This window comes from Vulpes lagopus, chromosome 19, assembly GCF_018345385.1.
Source record: "Vulpes lagopus strain Blue_001 chromosome 19, ASM1834538v1, whole genome shotgun sequence".
NCBI classification, from domain to species: Eukaryota; Metazoa; Chordata; class Mammalia; order Carnivora; family Canidae; genus Vulpes; species Vulpes lagopus.
The window spans coordinates 18,927,201-18,943,559 of record NC_054842.1 but is presented as its reverse complement, the minus strand read 5'-3'; the positions used below and the strand labels follow the sequence as shown (position 1 = coordinate 18,943,559).

The following is a 16,359-nucleotide window of genomic DNA, read 5'->3' as shown; positions in this document are numbered from 1 at the left end:
TCTGGCTCCTGGAGTGCTAATGTACTACAGGGAAAGTTGAACTCAGATGGTGAGTCTTATGTGCTGTTTAGCACATTCAGTGGTGTGTTTCTTACATCCAAGAGAATTGTTGCTAATGTTGGTAAAAGTCACATCACAGTGGAGAAGGTAAAACTCCTTACTCTTAATACTCATAGCAACATAGATGTTTTTGTTGGGCAATTAGGAGACAGAAAAGACAGCAGGTATGCCCTTCACTCACTGTTCATTCATCTGTGTAGTAACAAGCATCCCTTGATTATCCATTGTCTGCAAAACCATGTGGGAGAATGAGGAGAACAAAGGGGACAAAGTGGCCACCATGTGCTCATGAGCCTATAATCTGCTTTATCCCATCGGTGTCTCACAAAAATCGGGATAAATTGCTTCTCTTGCCAAAATATAATTTTCAAAAGTTGAGAAGTAACAACGCACTCAAGTATTCAGTAAGCATGTAGTCGAAGATTCATTGAACTTGAGAATGAGAAGTAAGATGACAGAGCTGGTTCAGAGAGGGATTGGAGCAAAATATCGAGGTGGCTGGAATAAGACTGCAGAGGTAGATACAGAACTGGTTAATGTCCTACAAGGCAACGAAGCAATGCTCTTTGGTTATATTTCAGCCAGACAGAAATCTTTGCACTTATCCTTAACAAATAGATTTGTAATTTACCAGCCTTCTACAGTCTTTAAAAGAGTCTGTGTCCAATCAATGGCAAATAGTAAGTCAAACAAAGTTACATTTCCCAAGAGTGTCAGATGACTCTTAGGTAAGCTTGTCAAAAAGCCAATGCTGCAGGACAGTGCTGCCCCACAGAACTTTCTGCCATGATGAAAATCTTCTATATATGTGCTGTCTAGTGGGGTAGCCACTAGCTGTATATGGCCAGTGCAACTGAGGAATCGAATTTTAAATTTTACTTCATTTTTAAAAATTTTGATTTAAATATCTGCATGTGATTAGGGGCTGCCGTATTGGACAGTGGCCACTCGTTTGTGCCATTAAATGGGCAGTCCTTTTTATGCCTTGCTTCCAATCTTGGATAATACTCTTTTTAAAACACTCTGTAAATTAAATCACATTTTAAAATACTGTAACAAGCTAAATATGTGGGGGAAAAATTGGAAGAGACTTTCTCGAGCAGACCTAATTCTTCCACAAATCTTATCATTTCTTTTACAAATGGGATGCTTCTCGTATCCAGTTTCTCGGGAGTGGGCTCACCTGAAATTGTTCTCTCTCCCCCTCTCTTTTTAAAAAAAATTGTTCTAGCTGCTTATGAAGCTAAGCCTGTTTGGAGGGAACCCAGCTCCGCATTATGTTTTCGGAGTGAATCAGCTTCGTGTTCATTTTCCTTCGGCAAGATGATAATGGTCATGTGTAGTTTTGATTAAAAGGGGCTTTCTGATTTGAAACAAAGGGAGAGCTGACTATTAATATCTCACAAAGATTTTTAAGGCTTAAATAAGTGAACTTTTCTACTGCCATCACTTCATTACTCAGACCAAGCAATCAATGCATTGATAAGGCCGGTTTTGATTTCTCATGAAACTTGGTAGTTTTACTTAGTTTTCTCATCTTCTCACTTGCCTGCAGGGGTTTTTCCGCAGAAGTATTCAGAAGAACATGATTTACACTTGTCACCGAGATAAGAACTGTGTTATTAATAAAGTCACCAGGAATCGATGCCAGTACTGTCGACTCCAGAAGTGCTTTGAAGTGGGAATGTCCAAAGAATGTAAGTGGAGTCTCAAAAACTTTTTTTCTGTCTTTGCCTTATCTATAAATATGATTTACTCAGCTTCCAAAATCAAGTTGTGGAGGACACATTACGTGGAATTCAGACATGACACTGAAGATATATTGCCAAGGCTAAGTGTAAACAGAGGTAGTAGGACAACAGAATACCTGTGGGGATTTTCAGATAAAACTTTGAGTGGCTGTTGGGGAACCTGTGGGGATTTTCAGATAAAACTTGAGTGGCTGTTGGGGAAAAGGCAGGAGCTGTGTGTTGTGGCTGGCAGATTTGTATTCCAGAGCAGTACTCGCTCACTGTGTGTTTCAGAGCCACTGGTCGCTCAAACATACCACAAAGTCACTTAGAGACTCCATTTCCCTATCCTGACAGTGCGAACAAAAAGTATTGCCTGTATCGACGAGAAGAAGATGAGGAGCTCTAATAGCACAATTGATTAGCGCGTGGTACTTATACAAGAACAAGATGAGATGATAGGTGTGAATATTTAGCCCTTTTTCAGACAGAAGCGGGCATAAAACTTCTGTTGTGGAAGAAATACTTAGAAACTTGGTGCATTGGCAATTTTCCAAACTTGATTTAGTTTTTTTTTTTCCTCCCAGCCACCCCCTCTTCCAAATAATTCACATTTTTTTAATGCAAAAGAGAACATTTTAGTAAATAATTAGTGGTCCATAAACCTGGGATAATGGGGACTTGAAATATATATCAGTTAATACAGATAGTATATACACTACAAAAAAATTTCACTACTTATATTTCTCCCTTTGGTGCTTTCAGTTAGAGAGGACAAGAAAGTGACAGGCAAATGGCTTGACTAAGGCAGGCCTAAGGAAGACATAGCGTTGTTTGCCAGGTGAAGTGCTTCATGTGGTTGCTGCTTCTCCATTCATCCCATTACTTGGGGATTTGGTGAAGGAAGACTGTTAGTGAGGTCCTGGGCTAGTGGTGTGAGGGGACGCTGGAGATGCCTGAGACATGGCCCCTGCCCTCTAAGAATATGGGACAAAAAACCAGGTACTGGGGTGCCTAGATGGCTCAGTCGGTTTAGCATCCGACTTTTGATTTCGGCTCAGGTCGTGATCTCAGGGTTGTGAGGTGGAGCCCTGCATTAGGCTCTGTGCTCAGCAAGGAGTCTACTTGAGATTCTTTCACTCTCTCCGTCTGCCCCTCCTTGGATTTCTATACTTGAGGAGAAACAGCAGGATTGGGAATTATTCAGTTGACTCAAGCCGAGCATCCTTTTCTGTGTCCCAGCCTGTCATGTTACTGGTTCATGGTGTGAATCTATAATCTAGGCCAGTCCAATGAGAATGAAACTCAGGCTTATGATCCACAAAAGAATAAAAGATAAATTAAACTTCATCAAAATAGGAAATGTCTGCTCTACTACAAAATGAATGAAAAGACAAGGCACACAGTAGGAGAAAGTATTTACAAATTGCACATCTGACTCAGGACTTGTATCTAGAATATACTAACCTCTGAAAACTCAAGAAGAAAGCAAATAACCCAATTTAAAAAAAACAAAAAACAAAAAAAAACAAGCCTTAGTGCCCTTCAAAAATGCCAAGAGTACATGGCAAAGGCAGACTGAAAGACTGTTCCAGATTAAAAGAGACATGCCAGTTACATGCAATGCATAATCCAGATTTGATCCTGGGGTCAGAGGGAAAAAAACTATAAAGGACATAATTGGAACAGTGAGTGAAATCGGAATATGGACTATAGATTATAGCATTGTAATATACTGTTGTATATTATTACGTACTAAGAATTGTGAATTAGATGAAGCATGTAAAGGGGTTCTTTGTACTATTCTTGTAACTTTTGAGCAAATTTGGAAATTTTATCCTAATAAAATTACCCAAACAGAACAAAAGACTCATGCTTAGGATATTGAGACAATTCTTGATGCGTGTGAACAGGGAAACAAGTAGCTCGAAGTGCCCCTAATAGCTAGCCTCCCACTCCAGGGGAAGTCACCTCTAGGACAAAGCAGACACTATGGATGGAAGGGTGGAAAAATAGATAAATAAGGCCCTGAATGTCATTCTTGAATTGCTAAACCAACCGACCCTAAAACCTCTGCCTCCAGCTAATTTTGTTATATTTGCCAAGAGATGCTCATTAAAGCAGTTGAGGTTGGAGCTTGATCATATTTAGGGTCCTGATGAACAAAAATGGACTGGGTCATTGGACAGGCAAGCATCCTACCATCTCTCCTAGGAGGGTTTTTTTTTTCTTCTAGAAAGTTCTATCTGTGGATGTTGGGTCAACTGACCACAGTTCAACCAGTTGTCTTCGATCCCTCCAAACTTTAGAGCTATTAAATTACTTAAAATCAATGAATGTGAAGATACAGAGCTAATATTTACTTAGCTTAGGCCCCCAACACCACCATTGAAGAGAACAGCATGACATTCCCCTGAAATAACTGGATTTTTTATATGTCTAAGTGACACTCACAGAGCAATCCCCTGACACTCCATTTTTGGTCTGACATTCTGTAGACATGGATGTCATACTGCAGTTCTGTGGGAGAATTTTAGTCTAGGCTGAAATTATAAATGAGTAAGCCAGATGTGGACTCGGGGTAAATCAGTACTTTTGCATTTATTTTGTGTGGGCTGGAGACCCATTTCCTGCTTACATTACTTAAAACCCATATCCTGCTGCTCTGTAAAAACTGGCAGCTTGGTTGCCAATTAAAAAAAAAATAATGTTTACACCCACAGGAAAATTCTGGTTTCAACCCTCAAGGAACTTATCACCTTAATTAGATTTAAAAATATAGAAATGAGAAGAAAATGGGATCATTATGCCCAAGTATACAAAAATAAATATATTTTCCTTAGAAGGGAGTTGAAGGGGAAGGAATAAACACTTGGAATATAGAGACTGAGGGTCTAATAGGGTATTTTTTAAGGTGAAACCCAAATAAGCAGGAAAATATGAGAATCAGTAACCAATTATACCACGGTATTCACAACTGAAACGAATCCAGGCATAATAGAGACTCATAGAATGTTAGAACTGAAAAAAGATCTTCGAGATTGATTTTCACTCACCTCTCTCACTTGACACACAAGCACACTGGGACCCAGAAAGATGAAACGGTTTTCCCAGCAATCACCAACTGGCTAAAGACAGAAGCAAGATTACCGTTCAGGTCTTGCCTTTTCTCTCCATGCTTTCTCTGCAGTACCAAAATCAGCAAGATTTGCATTCAGTGCCTGTATGGGTCATAAGGATTCATTAGTATGTGTCAGAATTTTTGGATGCAAGTGAACTCTGAGAACTCAGCTCAAACTTGGCATAAGCTTTAAACATCAGTGCAGGTAACTGGACAGTCCAGAATAACACACCTGTGTGCATGGGCTTGCGTTCCTTTTCAGGGGGGCATGTCTCACCTTTCTGTCCCACAGCTGTTTTTTACTGTGTTGGTTTGGTGTCCAGGAAGATTTTATAAATGGCTAAGTGTAAAGATACCACCAACCACTGTGGCTGAGAGTCTACCTGACAAAAAGAGAATCTTGGATCCCCATCATCCCATTGGTGTCAGGGAACTGGTTCTCATTGGCTTAACTGGAGTTACACGCCCCTTATAACTACCTGGCCTCGGGGAGGCTGGGGGTGTTAGACCACTGTGATTGGCTAGATCTGGATCATGTGCCAGTCCCTGGAGCCAGGGGATGGAGTTTGACCCCACCTGAGCCAGGGGGCCCGGAGTGTGGGAGGACAGCATTCCTAGGTAGGGAATCAGAAAGACAGAAGGTAGAAACACTCCATGTTCACAAAGCCCTGTCAGTCCCCATGGTGCTCTTGCTTATTCTTCATGCTGTTGAAGGGAAGGAAGACACCTAAGAATCCTAGGATAGTAGTAGCTAACATAGGCTCCGTGTTTTCTATGTGCCAGGCACTGCTTAACTAGTTTTAATACTTTATCCCATTCAATCCTAACAATAACCCTATGAGACAGATCAGTTATAAACCCTTTCTTCCGGGATCCCTGGGTGGCGCAGCGGTTTGGCGCCTGCCTTTGGCCCAGGGCGCGATCCTGGAGACCCGGGATCGAATCCCACGTCAGGCTCCCGGTGCATGGAGCCTGCTTCTCCCTCTGCCTGTGTCTCTGCCTCTCTCTCTCTCTCTCTCTGTATGACTACATTTAAAAAATAAATAAATAAATAAATTAAAAATAAACCCTTTCTTCCCCTTTTTTGGGGCAGATGTGGAAGCTTAGGTACAGAGAGGTTGATTAATTTAGGGTAACACAATTAGTAAGGGCAGTGTGGGGATTTGGATCCCAGTAGTAATATACACTATATGCCATAAAGAGCAGCTTTTAAAACTCTGACTTCCCTTCTTGACGCTATTGCAAGTGGTTAATTAAACAGTACTTGCACTGCTTATTGTATATGAGAGATGTACCCCCTAGAAAATCATGTGTAAATTTAATTTTTATAGCTCAAATTTGGTTTAAAATGTATAAGGGGATTACCTCGTAAAAGAAATCCTTTAGTGTGGCGGATCAGAAAAGCATGATTATTTCTTCACGTTTCTGTTCTGTAAATGCTGGTGGGTATACCGTGTATTTTCCAAGGGCTTTGTAAAACTAGGGGAGCCTTTTTGCAGAGGAATAGCTATTTGTCAAAGCATGGGATTTGAAAGCGGTAGCAGCAAGTGAAAAAAATCAATTTTCAGCAGCATTCTAAAAGTGGTACAAAAATTTATGAAGAACTTAGGGAGGAGGCAAAGGAAGCAAAGTGACTCAAAGTTGAGTGATGAGCTTCTGCTGGTGGGGTGGGAGGCTTGAAACGATGTCAGCAAAGGAAAGTATGTGGCCCTAAAATAAGAAATAAAAAAGAGAATAAAGGAAGACATAAAATTTGGGATTGTGAAAGACATGTCAGGACAAGCTTATGATACAGATAAACCACTAATTGTCCATGATGGGGAAAGAGAAGATTTAAAACGATGCCACTTAGAGACCGTAGGAGTACATAAAGCCTGACCGTGTGCATTTGGGTCTGTTACAGAAGTCCAAATGAATAGTTCAAATCCATAAGCCAGGGATTGGCAAACTTTCTTAAAAGGGTCAAATAGCAAGTATTTTTGGTCTTGTGGGCTGTGTGATCTCTGTTCTGTCACCATATCCCAGAAGGAGCCAAGAAAGTACATACACAAAGACTGTGTTCCAATAAAACTTTATTTACAAAAACAAGCGGAGGGCTAGGTTTGGCTCGAGGCCATACTTTGCCTACTTCTGCGGTAGGGGGCTCACCCAGTGGTCAGGTAGGCCACTTAAGGCTGCTCTGTGATCTCATGCTCGGCTCACCTCCCACTGCCACCTGTTCCCTCCTACCAAGAGACATCCCAGCTTCCAGCCACACTGGGCCATGCTGACCCACGAACCTTGCAACTCCATGTTTTGTAGGGGCTGTGCCCTGGAATTGAGTTTCTGCCTCCTCCTTCAGATGAGCCCCAGCAACTGGCAGAAAAGTCATTTGCTCTGGGAAGCAAATGAACCCCAGCCCTACACTCTACTTCATTTGTTCTTCCTTATATTCCTCTAGCACTTCGAATATCCCTCCATGAACTGTAGACTTCTTACAGTGTGATTCTTCACACACCGGTGAGGCTCCCTGGCTCAATTATGAATTCCTACAGGTTAAGGCAAAAGCGTCATGTCCTCCTCACCTTTGTAGCTCTGAGGTTAGCAGATGCTTTGCCCAGTGATGTTGGATTGGTCACAGGGTTAACGGTAGCTATTTATTTTATTTAAAGTGTAAGCCGGCTCTGCCCCTAATGAGGGACTTGAAATCATGACCCTGAGATCAGGAGTCGAATGCTCCACAAACTGAGCCAGATGGGTGCCCCCGAAAGTGGCTGTTTTTAAAAGGCAACCAAATCCGACATCTCCCCAGCTTTACTTCTGATAAGTTGTCAGACGCAAAAAATTATTCTGGTTATGCTTGGTATTCATCTCTCAGACATTCACCTACCTGCTGCGAGCCCAGGAACAAGGTGTGTTTTCTCTCAATGTAATGGGAACAGTAATATTGGCGGACAGCCTGAGCATGATGTGAAAACTGTTGCTTTTAATCCTGTTTAGCCAACAGTGTTTCTCCAATCAGCTTCCTCTTGCCCAGTTCTCTCCCCTCTGGAGGACCCGAGATCTTCTAGTGGATTTTCTCTTGAAAATGGTTGAGCTGAGTGGGCATCTTGTACAACTGTGTGTGACTTGGACGTGGGGCCTTCCCTCTCCCTGGGCTGGGCAGTCGACTTGAGAGGAGGAAGATGGGGGATGTGTGTGAGGGAAGGCCCCCGACTTAGCAGTTTCTGCTCCTGGCTTCCTCCCTGCCTTTCCCTCAATCCACAGGCTGGGAGGAACAGGCCTGCCTCCCCCACCTCCCTCTGCCTCGGGGCTCCTCCCTCCTCCAGTTTTATATGAAGAAATAGAGGAGGGCCTCAAAGCCCCCCTCATGAGTGCCTTCTTGCAGTGACCTGCCTTAGGGGTATTGGGGCCTCTCCTTCATGGGCTACTGAGCCCAGAGGCCATGCTGGCCATGCTGGAGTTTTAGGATGGTATTAAAAAGAATGAATCTAAAAAAAAAAAAAAAAAAAAGGGAGGGGGGGAGAGGCTAGCATGGACAAGTGGTGGGATTTGGGACTCACTGAGCCAGTTCCAGGCCATCAGTTTGCTTGCTGACAAGAAGGGGGATCCAAGGATGGGCTAGACCCTGGGGTCAGGAGGCCAATAGGAAAATGAAAGATAAAAAGGAGAACAGAATCAAAACTCATGTACCATGATAAAAGGGAAGTAGTGGACTCTGGATGCCTCTGACATTTGCCCAGATTCCCTGGGCTTCTGGCCTTCCAGATGAGATGCCCTCGCCTCACGTCTGTGACAGAAACACTGGAGATTACTGTGCCTGCCACCCTCCATGCTATTTCTTTTCTTTCTGAAAACCATTGGCCACTGATTCACAAAGGAACATCTTCATATTGCCTTTGAGCTTATGTTTATGTGGGCCATGCTTTTGAGTGGTGGGCCAAAGTTGTCTTGGATTTTGTTTGAGAATGCTGCTTAGCTGCTTAGCTTATCACAGCATTTTCCCCCCTATGACAGTTGCATAAGTCTATTTGTAGAATAAAGCAATTGAATAATCTGAATTTAGGAACCCCTAAGTACTCATTGACACCTTCTTATTTAGGGCATATTGAGCTTAAAAACTTTTTAGGGTCACCTGGGTGGCTCAGTGATTGACCATCTGCCTTCGGCTCAGGTGGTGTTCCTGGGGTCCTGGGACTGAGTTCCGCATCGGGCTCCCTGCAAGGAGCCTGCTTCTCCCTCTTCGTATGTTCCTGCCTGTCTCTCTGTGTGTGTCTCTCATGAATAAATACATAAAATCTCTTAAAAATAAAAGCAAAAAATAGCTTTTTATAAAGTCTCCAAATTCTGATTTATACTTTGGACATGAACGCCCTCGTGGGTCGATTGGGTAGAAGGAAAGTGCTTTGCATGGATGCTTTGATACCTCCACGAGAGGCTTCTGTTGTTCTGTGTTTTCCCTTTACTGTTAAACTTACATTAAAACAAACCTTTTGGATTAAAGGCACTTAACCTCAGTTAAAATCACCTCTGTTGATGCACAAATTCTACCTATGTGCTCATTGGTTCTATGGCTGGATTTCTGTGGCTTTAGAATGAGGAAATTCACACTGTGGGTTGCCCTGTGTACTTGGGAAATTACATAAAAATCATCATCAGGCATTTAATGTCTTTCTAATTTTAGTTTATTTCTGCCTTTGTCCCCATATTGCGTCCCAGCCTGTTACTGTGTTCCCAGGGTTCAGTGGGATCGTTTTGTTCTGCTCAACAGAGTCAGCATTAACCCTGCACCTCTCTTTTTTGCCCCGCCACACACAAGTTCCTCAAAGAGCCCCCCAAAAGTCAATGAAAGGCTGGAAACTTTATATTTTTGTATCTAAAAATGTCACGGAAGCTGGAAAGTAAAAATCTGCTGTCCCTTTCCACTTGCCAAATGTTAATGTTTTCCTGCATCTGTTCGGGAGATTAAAAAAAACCCAATTCCGTTTGGGCACTGGCAGCCCGGTGATGTCAATGCCACTGTGGGACTTCAGGCCCATTAACACTCAGACTGCAGAGGAAGTATTAAAATTCCTTCAGCTTTACTAACACATTTCTCCCTGCAGCCTGTCTCCTAGAATAAGGGACGCTCAGCACATTCTCACCTCAGAAAAAGGAGAAATTTCCATGACACGATAGGACAGAGCAGAGCAAAGGAACAGAGGGCTTCGAAGTGAGCCTGAGCTGGGTTCAAATCTGACCTTGCCCTCTGGCTGCCTGTGATTTTGTTTCAAGTGGAAGGAGCTAATGTAGGCCAGTAGATCAGCCTTGCTGGATTGTTTTGTGCATCGGACCTCATGAGGGTGATGCCTTTAGCACCCTGATTGGCACCCAGTAGCTGCTAAATGATGATAGCTGTTCTCTCGGGTTCTTCCTCTGGTTGGTGACATGGGCTCCATCCTTTGCTCACCTCAATGCTCCCACAGCTGCTTTTTATATAAATAACTGCACAGCCCGGCTCCTCCTTCAGGAGAAAAGTGAAAGGCAGAGGCTCTACTGGGTTTGAATTGTTTATAACACCACAGCGTACACCTATAGCCCCAAATATTATGTCACAGCCTTAAAAATAAAGCTTGCAGGCTTCGTTTCTAAAAGAAATATCTGCCTTCCTCGGCTGCTGTAAACTGGGGGGCAGATGGCTCATTTGCCCGGAGATGCTGGGACATGTGTAATCAGAGAATGGGATGGGATCCTGGTATCATGGAACCCAACTCCATGGGGAAAGCCGAACTGGGGTATTAGAGAGGACTCCTGGGCCCCTCCCAGCATCAGTCAGCTCAGGGTGAGGCCATTGGGGTGTCCCGGGCAACATCCACTTGGCACCTGCTCACCAAGGAGGCTAAGTCTTTTTCACTCCCCACTTCCTCCTTTGTTTATCCTTATGGTACCTTCCATCTCTCCCCAGCTTTTATTTGGGACTCTGAGGCCCACCTTCCCCAAGTCCATCTCCCTCCTCCCAACCAAATCTTACCCTGTCCTGTTCCCTGGTGCTGCTCTAGCAGTCAGTCATGTGGCAGGAAGGCTGCAGAGGACATGGGTGGTAATATGGCAGTCAGTGGTCACCAAGTGCTTTACCAACAGCAGAGTCTCCCAAGACTTCGAGTCATCCTACGTGGCAGGTGGATCAGGAATAGTACTTGGATCCCAGGGGTCCCGACGTCCAGAGAGGCCAAGCGACCTGCCTGCCGGCACGCTGCCAGCCCTAAGCCCTGGGTCCTCATTCTAGTTTCTGTGAGCTTTTCAACTACTCTTTGCTTCTCTAAAGACATGGGTCCCGTGTGAATTTAATGCTACACAGTTTCAGTATCTTCACCCATTTTTGCGCCCTAATCACATCTTCTACGGTGTATGATTTAATGTCAAATATGTACAAGTTCAGTATGGTATTTTTCCCAGAATAAGTTCTGCACAAAGCCTATGAAATCTAAATTGGGGGAGTCCTAAACTTAGCAAGCAACAATCTCAACTCAGAGCGTGATAACGTCATTCCCTTTTCAATATTCATTCAGTCTTTATATTGCTAATGAGAAGATCTCAGTTTGATGCCAGTCCATCCTTAATTAATACCTCTTAAACCTTGGCTACTCCCTCTTTTTTACAGAGGGCAGGCAGGCAACTGGACCTAGTTAGGACTAAGTTCTATTCATTTCAGAGATGTGCAAACTTTCTGACGTGGCCAGACAGCACTTATTTTAAGCCTCACAGGCCATTCAGTGTCTGTTGCAACTGCTTGACCCTCCTGTTGCAGCATGAACGCTTCATGAGAGAGCGTGGCTTTATTCCAGTAAAACTTTATTGAGGCAGTCAACTTGAGAACCCCATTTATTTTTTTACTCTTCACTCCTATTGATGTCAAACAATACTGCTTTTACCTTTATAGTAGTAATATAAAATTCAGTAAATTTTATTTAAGCCAAAAAAAAGAGAATCAATTTTGGGACACTTGGGTGGCTCAGTGGCTGAGCGTCTGCCTTTGGCTCAGATTGTGATCCTGGGATCCTGGGACGGAATCCCATGTCCCCACAGGGACCCTGCTTCTCCCTCTGCCCATGTCTCTGCCTCTCTCTGTGTGTCTCTTGTGAATAGATGAATAAAATATTTTTTAAGAAATCAATTTAGATAGAAATCCTAAGAGTATAGGGGCCTGTGTGTGAAAGATCATGAAGGGAGTACAGAAAGCACAGAAGTTGGTTTTATATGTTAGTTGGTCAGGTGCCCCTATATCTTGGCAAGATTAGAGGAGATTCCGGGGGAACCTCAGCCCCCTCCAGAGCTCTGTGTAGTGCTTCAGTTGTTGGTCAGCTGCTCACTGACCTGCCTTTGGTTTACTCAGGCCTCTGAGCTGAGGACAGCTTGGGGATTGACAGCTTACTTTTCTGGGATCTTACTTTTCTGGGATCCTCTAGGCTTGGTCTATCTCCTCTCCTCTCCTGATGTAACAGAGGGTCAGTAAAGGGGTGGATCTGTCTTGGTGGGATTTCAAGGATCAGGTGTACCTGGTGGAGGGAATATGAGGAACAGGGGAGATTTCAAGTTGCATCTCTCACTCCCCCTTCCTCAGAGCAGCAGGGTAGTATTGTGGCTTAAAGCACAGACTTGAGGGACAGTCTAGATTCTGATCCCAGCCCACCACTCATGTTACTCTGTGTGATCTCCGATAGGTTACTTAGCATCTCTGTGCCGCTGGTTTCTTGTCTGTGACACCAAGATGATAATAGTACCTACCTCATGGACTGCCTGGGTGGCCTAGCCAGTTAAGTATTTGCCTTGGGCTCAGGTCATGGTCCCCGTGTCCTGGGGAGCGGTGGCGGGGGGTGGGGGGGGGGTGGGGGTGGTCCTTTCTCAGCGGGGAGTCTCCTTCTCCCTCTCCTTCTGCATCTGCCCTGTTTGCACTCTCTCTCAAATAAAATAAATAACATCTTTTTTTTAAAATAGTACCTACATCATATGGCTATTGTAAAGAGTAAATGAATTAATTTATGGGAGGAACTAAAGACATTTCTTAGCTAAGTGTTAGCTCTTGTTACTCTTCACCCTGCTATGCTAATGATCCATTCTGGCCTCCAAAAATCAGCCTGTTTGATCATCAGTGTAGTCTTTAGTGACTATACGGAACAGCTGATGCTCCTTCTGGTCCAGTGGTCCATTTACTCAAAACAAAAGGTACTCTTAAATTTGACATGTATCCTTGGGGCTCAGACCTAACACCCACAAAGCAAAATGTCATCTCTGAGCCAAATAATCCCATGCTGGGATTCATGGCCCTTCATCACTTACAGCATCCATTCCAAGTGTAGCAGCATGGGCAGGGCCCTGCACAGCTGGCTCAGCCTGCCCCAGCCTGCCCAGGACACTGACCTTCTGTCATGTTCCCCAAAATGACCCCCACCCCACCCCGAACTAGTCACTGCTGACTACTCAGCATGCCTGTCGTGTGAGGCAGTCTCAGGGTGTGTGTGCTGCTCTTTCTGCCTGTGATGCCCATCCCCAGCTTGCCCTCCCACTCATCTTCCTTTTCCTTTTCAAGCCACCTTTTTCCTAAGTATGCACCCACATTTCTCTAATAAGAGGTGTGGGTCACCCTCACCTCTCAGCAGTGTGACATGTTCCAGTGTAACACCTCTATTGGGTGACTTTGAAAGTCAGACTTGCTTTGGAGTCCAGGAGGGAGGTAGGAGTGTGTGTGTGTGTGTGTGTGTGTGTGTGTAAAAGAAAGAAAACATACACAGGTGTTCTCTACACTCATTGTGAGCATTTTGAGGGCAGGCACAGAGTCTCCTTCCTATCTGAATCCTCAACTGAAAGCCCAGTGCCTTGTACCTAATAGATATTTCTTTTTTTATATATATATTTTATTTATTCATGAGAGAAACAGAGAAGCAGAGACAGAGGCAGAGGGAGAAGCAGCCTCCCTGCAGGGAGCCTGATACGGGACTCGATCCCAGGACCCCGGGATCACACTCTGAGCCAAAGGCAGATACTCAACCACTGAACCACTCAGATGCCCCCTGATAGATATTTCTGGAATGAACTGGAGGTAAAGAGCAATTGAGGAGTAGAAATCTGAATTTGGGAACTTTCGTCTGATCTTTCCAAGAGTTAGAGATTTAGATCCAGTCCCACTGACATAATGAGCTTGTTTTTCTCTTTTCCCTTTTGCGTCCTTCCCGAAACTTGCACCATACGATTTCTAGCATATAATCCCTTGCATGACAAGGAGTCTCACCGTCGTCTGGTTCGTGGTGGACACAGCCAGATGGAGCTTGTAAATCGGTCCTGACGGGGAAGATTTGCTCGCTCTCAAAACCGTACACACATACACACGATAGTTCATCGAATCTATAATTTGTTAAGGCGCACTGTTATTTTACGTGCCACTGAAAACAAAACAGCAGCAATTAAACGAGGACACGCCAAAGATTGTGAGACAGGTGGCAATTTCAGAGACGGAGAGAGGGAGAAACCAGATACCAGCGCCCTAAGAAAAGGCGGCATCTCACATTCTGGGCTGGAAATATTCTATGTTTCCATCTTGAGCTATTTTTCATTCTGCTTTAAATAGACATTGATAAAACCCCCGTGCCCAAAGACAATCCCCAGCACAGAGCTGAGTGAATAAATATGCAAGTGCCTCTGAAATAGCTGGCAGAGGGCCCTTTGTTTGGAAACAAATGTCTCCGTGAAAATAGCAACCCGAAATTTCCCCGCAGTCCCTGTGTTCCGGGCGATGAACGTGGCCCTGTAAGTACCTTGTCCCAGTGACAGCAGTTCCCCGGAGCGCGGCTGCCTACGTTGCTCAATAAATCCGTGCACAGGGTACGGTGTGCATTTGCTCTTCCCGGAGTGGTATTGAGCACTTAAACCACTTTCTTCTCCCCCTGCCATCGAAAAATATTAACTCTCACAGTTAGGTTATTTCTCTCATCTGTCTCCCCTTAAAGCCAGCAAACAAAGAGTTGAGCAATTATCCGATGAACTAGGTTAACGGAGACAGGCGTGTTTTTAGCACCAGGGCCGAGGAGCGCCAGCACCCCGTTTCCTCACGAGAAAGAATGTTTTGGTCCCAACTTTACTCTTGATCGTTCCAGCATTTCATCTCACTGACGTGAAGTACCTACACGACTTCCAAAAATTTCTGATTGCCTTCCTTTCAGAATAATTTTAGGACAGAAATGTTCCTTTTGGGTGTTGGAGAATGCACGTCCCCCGTTTTTCTCGTCTTTTTAGGGGGCGGGGTGTTTTATGACATTACGTGGTCAGGCTTATAAAACAGTGTCTTGGTTCAGCAACATTGGTTAAATCTGTTTTAAAATAGCACGAAGGAATTCCACTGGCATTTCAAAATGGACCCGCTTAGGATCCGGTCATATGATATGGCTCTGCCAAAAGGAAAGATGAAAGTTGCGTCTAGTAAACTCTGTCAACTCAGGGGATTTAATGAGGACAGGAAGGGAATCAAGTGCAAAATGTAATGAGTGAAGGATTCCCACTTTGTGTCCTAGAAGTGTCGGGACAACGCTTGAGCAATTTTAGACTAAATGGAAACTTGGCTGAGGTGCCCTTGGACTCTGAGCTCTCAGAAATGTGAAAATATGCAGGCTCAGAATGTACTCCTCCCTCCACCCCCCCCCCCCCCCCAGTGGATGTGGCCCAGTGAGTTATTTCTGGAAGAGAGACATCAGGACTTCCTCCTGCCTCCTGGGGCCGAGCAAACCTTAGAGATGGCTTTCCCCACATTCCCCATGATGATGATGGGATCCAGGTCTACAGAATGCAAAGCCCCATTTCGTTTTTTAAAAATAATGCCTTTTATGTAGCTCTGTGTTCCTGAATAACAGAATTATGTCCATGAAATTAAAATGTGGTGCTTTACTCCACCCGAAAGTCTGACATTAAAAGGACTGGCAACACCAAGTGTTGGCGAGATGTGAAGTGACTGGAACTCTCGAATGTGGCTGGTGGAAGTATAAATCGAGCCAGAGTTTGGTGGTATCTCCTAAAGCTAAACATGAGTGTGGCTCAGTAATTCTAGTCCTGGGAACATCTTCAAAAGAAACGAGTGCATAGGCCCACCAAAAGATAGATACAAGAATGTCCACAGCAGCTTATTCACAATAGCCAAGGGCAGCAGCATGGATGAATCTCCTAGACATAATGTTGAATAAAAGAACTCAGAGTGAGAGAGAGCATTCTTTATAATTCTATTCCCATATAAAGGAAAAAAACTAATCAGTATGATAGAAGTGAGTGTGGTGGTCACTCTTGGGACTTTGAAAGGGACACCTAGAAGCCTTGTGGCGTATTGGGCATTCTAATCCTTAACTGGTGTGTACTTAACTGTGTCTAATGTCTTAAACTCAGTCAAAACGAAAAAAGAAAGATGGAAATGTGGAGTGTTGGAGAGCACCATGCCATCCTGTGCATAAAGAA

General features: G+C 44.1%; 1 protein-coding gene across 2 annotated transcripts in view; it reads left to right on the top strand.

Moving 5' to 3' along the window:
• The window catches only part of RARB (retinoic acid receptor beta), a 172,918-nt gene that overhangs the window by 68,603 nt on the left and 87,956 nt on the right, over positions 1 to 16,359 (top strand). For both annotated transcript variants that reach the window (XM_041734113.1, XM_041734112.1), the window contains exon 3: positions 1,616 to 1,757. In XM_041734113.1, coding sequence (XP_041590047.1) covers positions 1,646 to 1,757 — 112 coding nt within the window. In that variant the 5' untranslated portion in view covers positions 1,616 to 1,645. The remainder of the gene's footprint in view (positions 1 to 1,615; positions 1,758 to 16,359) is intronic.